The sequence below is a fragment of the Lepisosteus platostomus genome, chromosome 24, assembly GCF_059453375.1.
Source record: "Lepisosteus platostomus isolate fLepPlt1 chromosome 24, fLepPlt1.hap1, whole genome shotgun sequence".
In the NCBI taxonomy this organism is placed as follows: Eukaryota; Metazoa; Chordata; class Actinopteri; order Semionotiformes; family Lepisosteidae; genus Lepisosteus; species Lepisosteus platostomus.
In genome coordinates this window covers 13,784,697-13,792,500 of record NC_142634.1, presented here as the reverse complement: position 1 = coordinate 13,792,500, position 7,804 = coordinate 13,784,697, and the positions used below count along the sequence as shown (strand labels likewise).

At 42.1% G+C, this 7,804-nt stretch overlaps 1 protein-coding gene across 5 annotated transcripts in view; it reads right to left on the bottom strand.

The window, feature by feature from the left end:
• The window catches only part of cux2b (cut-like homeobox 2b), a 154,638-nt gene extending 148,375 nt beyond the window's left edge, over window positions 1-6,263 (bottom strand). The window contains exon 1 of one of the 5 annotated variants that reach the window (XM_088618155.1): window positions 5,576-6,263. In XM_088618155.1, coding sequence (XP_088474281.1) covers window positions 5,576-5,638 — 63 coding nt within the window. In that variant the 5' untranslated portion in view covers window positions 5,639-6,263. Of the gene's footprint in view, window positions 1-3,356; window positions 4,679-5,575 lie in introns of those variants that run through there. The other 4 variants (XM_088618157.1, XM_088618156.1, XM_088618158.1 and 1 more) reach the window with 4 other exon arrangements.
• Window positions 6,264-7,804: the final 1,541 nt, after the last annotated feature.

Genomic DNA, 7,804 nt, shown 5'->3' with positions numbered 1-7,804 from the left:
AAGTTTAAAGAAAAACTCTCCTTTCCTGCGTGGAAGCTACAAGCAGCCTTGGGACAAGGACGTTCGGAGTTTAAACTCAACCAAGTGCTTCCCTCACTCAGTTGCATGCAATTATTTTGTCCATTTCATGTTTGCTTTTCGGCACACTTAATGTACCAGGGAAAGCGTGTTGCAACAGAAGGATCAGGACCATCAAGAACGTGGGAGAAGGCACCTTTCCACAGCATGACCTCGCTAATAATGTCCCCTGATGTCTATTCTGCGAAATCATCTTCATCTCTGCGCAGTGATGGATTACTTGGGCATTTCCAAATTACCAAACACCTCTAAGTGAAGCCAGCTCTAGATAAGACTGATTGATAGCTCATAACTTCTTGAACTTCCTTTGCCTTTACATCTCCTGTGATAGATCAGCATTGCTATTGCACTGCAGCCTTTTGGACAATGTATGTGTACAGTATGTGCTTATGTCCTGCTCTCAGAGGCCATAAAAGGCAATTACTGTAGGTAACAAGAAAAGAAGCAGCAACAAAAAAATATCCCAAACCCTGAAGCCACAGTCTAGGAAATATGGATATACACGAACACAACAAAAAGTAAATAAATTCCTAGTAAAAGGAATTAATAGAATACAGATAGTAGCTTCTAATGCAGTTGTTCCCCGTGGCAAAAAATCCAAAAAAGAGAGCAATAAATCAGGCCTATTGGGGCCCAGTTATGCACGTCTGGACAAAAGCAAGGAGACCGTTCCCCCAGCAGTGTCCTCGGTTCATCTATAGACATGTGGAGACCTCAAGGTCAGCAGACACCGACATGACTGTTCCTTCGCCCCTTAGCTGCGTTCAAGCAGACCTTGGAGCGGGACGGCTCACCTCCTGCTGATTCAGTGATCACTGGGCAGCACTGGGCAGTTCTGGAGACGCATCACCAGACAAAGAAGGAAATTCATCTTTAAGCGACAAACACAAAAATACCCATGTCCTCCTAAACAATGGAGGTTCCTTTTTGTACCATTTACGCTACTGTTAAAAACTATGTACTTTTCTATTCCAGCTTTCACACAGTCAACACCCCGCCCCTGTAGGAAAGTGAGCACAGGTTGCCCACTCTCACTCAGTTTGGACTGCGTTGTGCACGGGATTCGGCCATCCTATCTCGGTACGGTAGTTTTTAAAGTAATAATCCCTCACGGATAAAGATTAAAACGACTTCACATAAAGGTGGGGAGCTATGTTATCCACCAGTGAAGTTCACCTGGGTGATGTACAGCAGTAATTATATACAGCGTCATCAGCCCTTTAAATCATTGCAGCACAGTGGGTGGCTCCACTATCCAGCTATCACCATGCACAGCCTTGCATGCTAACCAATCCCTGTCATTTCTTCTCTGCTATTTGTTTTGATAATCTCATGTCTTCTTGGTCCACAGTCACTTCTTGTTAGTGGTGCTGTGTTTTTGAGTGGTATTTCTCAAAAGCACAACTTATACATGCGTGAAAGCTGTCACCTCACATGAAACGTCAGATCACTTGTGATTACATGTAAGTACCAACATTTCAGCTTTTTCCAAAGAGTAGCCATGTGACCTTTGTTACGATGAAAGTACTCAAGACAATGAGTGGCTCATCTGCATAATTCAGTTCTATACGTCTATTACCCCAGTCCAGCTCAGCTTCTAAGGATGAGAAAGTTTCAGAGTGTTTTCATATTATCTTTCATAAACACATTTCGGCTACTTAACCATGAAACTATGGAAAGAAAAATACCTTTTCAAAAGAATCAAAGCCTCTGTAGGGCCATCAAGATAGCATAATTAGAAGTTAACAAGTGTTTTTGACAGTGTATAACTGTGACTAGTGTGTGTAATCAATTCAGTAAACAAATTGCATTAATTAAAAAAACCCAGTGTGGCTCTCTTAAAGTAAAAAGCCTTGATCCTTGCTGCTAACCTAACTGCTTATGGTTTAAGACTCGGCCCACGCATGTTCAGTTTCCATTCATTCAGACTTCGCTTTTAATATAAGGCTGAATACGCTTCACAAAGAAAGACTCTTAAGCACTGATAGTCATACGTGCAAAGAGATTAATCTGAATAGGTATCTGTTCAAATCGAAGAATCAAAACAGTTTTGATTCAAAATGTACCACTGACCTTAAGGTCTGGAGTGTTTAGCAGAGTGAAAAAGTTAAAATCCCTTTGTTCCTTAGAACTGAAAACTCTTTTTAATCTGCAGAAAACCTGAATTGCAGTTCAACTCTGTTAAAAACTGGCATGTTAATTAACTGCATAAAATGGAGTTTGATAAGTAATCATGAACCGGTGACCTTCTATGATGAATATGCTGCATACCATAATACTACAGAAAATGTAAATATTTTACAATTACAAAAATCTTCTTTTACTCTATACAATCGGGTGCATGTTAATACCAGATAGGTAGCTGGCTCTTGTTGTTATCGGGGAAGAAGAAAAATGGACCATATGCCTGCAACAGCAGACATTAACCTGATTTGAACCCTTGTTCCTAATAAACTGTGCAATAGGTATGACTGTACTGTAACGTTTGCAAACTGAAAATTCGATTGGGCTCCTTTCTGGGTCTTGAAGATAACAGGCAGGAAGTCCTTGGTGTTACTAATGAGTAAAGGATACAAACGTGAAAGTTTTGTTCCACAAATATTTTGCCTCTGGTGAAACAGGCCACTCTTATATCAGGATGGCAGTACTACAGTGTTTTTCGCATTGCGATCGAGTTCGTCGCACATTACTTCACTACACTGTAAGAGAATATTTGCTGTCTGTTGCACACTTTCAAGACAGTTTGTACTAATCCCATTACAGAATTCAGTTATTGATCACCTGATGACACAACCTAACTCAAACAGAACCACAAACCCACAATCTCCCCTGTTTAATGTCTTCAAACATGACTCTATACCATTATGCTCCCCAGTTGAAATAATTATTTATGACATACAAATCTATTGATTCTCCATCCTTCTCTTTAATCTAGTCCCATAGCACACTTTTTTCATTTTTCATCCATGGGGAATCATATATATAAGTCTATGTGGACAGTGATTCTTTTCATACTTTCCCTTTTTTTATGATTTTGCCGTCTTCCGAGTCTTGGAAAGAACTATTTTTACTAATTGCCTTAGGGTGGGGATATAGTAAAGCATCCTTTGTAAACGCATTCTATTTTAAGGACTATGGCTCTGTTGAAAGTTGTTTTCCTAAATTAGTTTTAAAAATGCACCGTGAAAAAAGAGGGGGGTAGGGATACTTCTGTTCATCTTCGAGAACTACTGATGATAAAGAAATCTTATCACAGACATATAACGAAAGGTTTTTACCGATGGAAAGACTTCAGTCTAGTCCCGTGGAATGCGTGTATTTTCGTTTTATTCACCTCCGACGGTTTGAGCAAGGCAGACACACAAAGGGGGCAGCTGGAGCAAGAGCGTTTATAACAAAACGAAAAAAAAAGCGATAAGCGGTTTCTATCGGACAATATCAATGTATTGCCTTTTCCCAAGCATGGCAATTTCTCCGGAGGTGACAGCGCGTCACTAGAGCAATCAAGCCTCTAAGTACTACCGACAGTACAAGGCACCTCGCTCCTCCTGCGCGCAGAGCTGCTCCTGACAGCTGCACAGCGATGACCAGCGCTCGTAATCACAGACACAAAGCTCAAGACAGCACCTTCCTGCTTCTGGAGAAAGATTCACAAGGACATGTAAATCGTTACAGCCAACAGCACCTATCCGGGGCGCAAACATATCCCCTAAAAAAGGAATTTAACTGCTTTGTGTATGACAGCGTATAAACCTTAGCCAGTGTCCGTACGCCACACAGACGAACTGTATTAATTATTAATAATGATCTTAGTGTTGACATAACAGACCCTTTACAGTAAGTAGAATGTGGTGTCGAAATAACAGTTGACGCCGCTGAAATCCCTCAGTCTGATAGCCGTGCGGTAATGCGGAGCTGTTCCATCTCGCTCTGAATTTGCAGGCTGGTTGAAGGTGAATGAACCCCCCCCCCCAACTCTGCCGACGCTCCACGGCACAATGGCCGTACAACACACACACACACACGCTCAGACACACGGCACATTCCTCCGACAACATGAGTGATACGCCGTGGTATTCGCCAAGCCTGAATGACAACAAACCGGCCACACCAGGGCTCCAGCAGCCAGAACCCGAGCGAGAAGCGATCCAGTTCTCCGGCACGCCGCCTTTCCGCTACGCGCCTGTCATTCCTCCTGTTACAGAACATCAATCATACAGAGCGAGTCCGTGCCCTTGCTCTGCTCAGGTCTGATTTACAAACATTAGCAGGGAATACAATTACACAGTCCCTGCCTGAGTACCCTACTCTTGCACACACTGCGGCTGGAACACAAACTGCAGCCGTTTTCCTCTCCAAAAGGAGCCGTGCGTGCCCTACCACTGTGAAACACTGACGGTACCCCGTAAAAGAAAGCTTTATTCATATTACACAGACTTATTATAATCAATCGATCATTGTCCTTCGGATCCCGTTTCTTCTGCCTTTTGCCCACCTCCCCTGCTTTTAAAATAAAATGTCTTCTTCTAAAAATGAACAAAAATTGGAGTTGCAGGCTTATATCCAGTTATTTTAAGACCAACATCGTCACGATTGTTCCTGAAGAATGCAACCATCCAAACTTGTATTTAATTTTATGCCAACGACACTCATGCATATAGAATGGAATCCAGAATGAATACGATTTAAATTTGACCCGTACATGATAAGTGTGCGCTTCTCAAAGTTTTCTTTAAAAAAATTCCTGAGCACCACTGCAAAACACAAGCGCTACAATATATCTCTGACAAGCTGCAACGGTAACACTGCATTATTCCCGAAAAATATACATTGGCGGCAGATTAAACCATTTGCCTTTCAAATTCATTTTATGAACTTTACCAATGAATTAAAAGTTCTACAGAACCATACGAAATAACTTTTCGCGACCCCATTCATAAAGCAAAGTTTCGCAAAATGCAAAATCACACTTATTAAAATAACAATCGCAGCATTAATTATAATAATACTCCCTTGTTTAAAAACAACGAATGGTCCGAACAGAAATCCAAGCAAAACCGCGAGAGACGAAATGAAGGCTAACGTGATAAAGTCACGCACCGTTATCATCTTTATAAAACCGATTTTAGCAGGAAAAAGTAAAGTCCCCGGGCAAGACATTGGCACGTATCAGAAAAGTTTCAATTTTCTTGCAAACAATTGTACAGTAGGCTCAAATCAACAAGATAAATATTTCAAAATTCGCAAATTGCCAGACAGCATCCCAGCAGTGTCGGAGAGTGCACAGAGCGCGCTGCTGCTGCTCTATGGTCGCTCTACTGCTGATCAATGATTGAACTGAACAAAGGCAGAAGAAGATCAATTTCTAATACCTATCAATGCAACAGCGCTGCTTTTACTCGCCAAAACTCGCCCCAAAAGCCTCTTTCTCCTCATTTTCCGGTAGAGCAGCCTTTATATTTTCATATTCTCCAGAAAGGTAGAGATTCGCACTAACCTGAAGCCGCCGTAGATCAAATTTCTTCCAATATTGAAACATCGATCCCACATCGGCGGCCATCTTGGGGGATATTGAAGCGAATTTTTTTTTCTCACCGGCTAGACTAAATATATGGGCTGGATTCCCTCCGTTAAACAGCGCTGGTGATTATTTCATTCCCAACGAAAAAAAAAAGTCGCCCAAAAACTGAATGAAGCAAAATCGAGACGTAGAGTAGATCTACCGACGGAAGGCCGTTTTAAAAAAACAGCAAAATAAGATGTATCCTGCATTTGTGAAGTACTGGAGATTTTTGAACTGAGCAATTGCACTTGACTTTGGTTTTGTAAAGTTACCAATACTGACGTAACACGTTGATCAATACCGTCTGGAAATAGGGAAAACAAAACAATTTAATTAACCGATGTTACACGATGCTTATATTTGAAAGTGGGACAGGTTCGTTTTTATTTAGGAACATATTGATTGTATTTAAATTAGTGTATTTAAGTGCCAGATGTTACTCAGTCTAAACGTGGGTAATAGCGTTACATATTTACCATGTAAATCTCAGTGTTGTGTATAACTAACACGGCGAACAATTCATTTAAAAAAAACTTTTTCCAATACGCTTTCTGTAACACCTGTGTTGTAAATAAAGATTGTAATAGGAAATCCACAATAGGGCTAATCTGGGGTCATTCCACAGAACTACAGTTCAGCACAGACTTCTTATTTTATGCATTACCTGCTGCAAAATATGTTACGTAATCCGTTATATATAGCCGATAGATCGGTTGCGTTTTGGTGCAATCTGCGGAAACCAATCCTTCTTAAATAATCAATTTTAAAATATCCACATTCATTAACACATAGTGTGTTACTAGCAACGTCTGGGTTGGGGAACAAACGAAATGTCCAGAGGGGGCCAGCGGGGTGCCATTAGTAACCTCCTCGTAAGTAATACTATCTCTCCTAAACAGGCGCACAGCACGGACGAGTGTGTAATTGTGCGTTAATGCCCGTTCCTTATTGTAAAGGAGATCTTATCTCGTCTCGGCGGCGCTGCATTGATCGCGTTACATCTGAAGACACTTCGCGAAGAAAACAATGTACACATATGTATTTGCATATTTTAATGAGGCTGGAAGTCGGCGAACTCACGGGAGCGCAGGCGGGAGAGCCGAGAGGACGTATTGAAATAGCAATGCGTGTGTCACGTTTTCTCAAGCCTATAACCCTCATTCTCACGAGCCACCCTTTGGCCTATGACTCGCACTGAAAGTACTCAGTGTGCCTACTGTATAGGAGGAAAAAAGAGTCACCTACAGCACACAGGGGTGTTTATATTTTAATTTTGACCTCATAAACACTGGTATTGTATTGTTACGGAATATGCGTGGACCTAATTTTTCTGGTGATTTTGTTTTAGCAGTAAAGCCAAAGGTACCATTCTCTAATACCAAAAATAAGTCTGTATTTTGCCCGTCCTATCATTTTCAGAAACCCAGTCGCGGTGTGCGAGCCCGGCAGGCATCAGGCGCAGGGTGGGATAAATCTACAGTAGCAATGACCCACAGATTAGACAGGGCGGGCAGTCGAGGCTGTGGGAGGACACCCGAGACTCTACCTGCCCTGCTTCAGCACAAGACCAGAGGCAACAACGTGGGAGCGCCACGCAGACACACGCCTGAGTGCTTGGATCCCTCTGAAATGCACACCGTCCACGCACAAAAGTTTACCAGCAAGTGGCGACGATTTGACTCGTTATGTCAGGAGGCCTGTTTGACAAGAACAAGGCGGACCGCGCTGTTCCTGACCCAAGAGTGGAGTGCGCCCCCTACCGACCTACACCACGAGTTTGCGACCTCTTTTCGAAACTCCCAAGCGCTGGTTGTTATTTTGTGTCTAGATTGACCCACGACGAGAGAGAGAGAGAGAGCAAAGAAAGACTGGAAGGAACTAAGATCCACTTGTGTTCTGTAAAAGAAACTGTTTGCATGCCTGCTGTAAAATGTAGGATTATCGAGGCACCTCTAGCTCATTTGAGAAGGAATACACAGTATTCTGTCTGTACCTGCTAACAGCAGTATAAGTATGAAAAACTACATATTGATTTTTCCCGTATGTATAGGAGTATATTTAATACCACGATGTACCTTTTCATTAGTGAGGTCCAGGGTGCAGGTCCTGTACCTCTGAGGACTGTCCAGCAGGTATCTCACTCGCTATTGACATGCTTTTTTC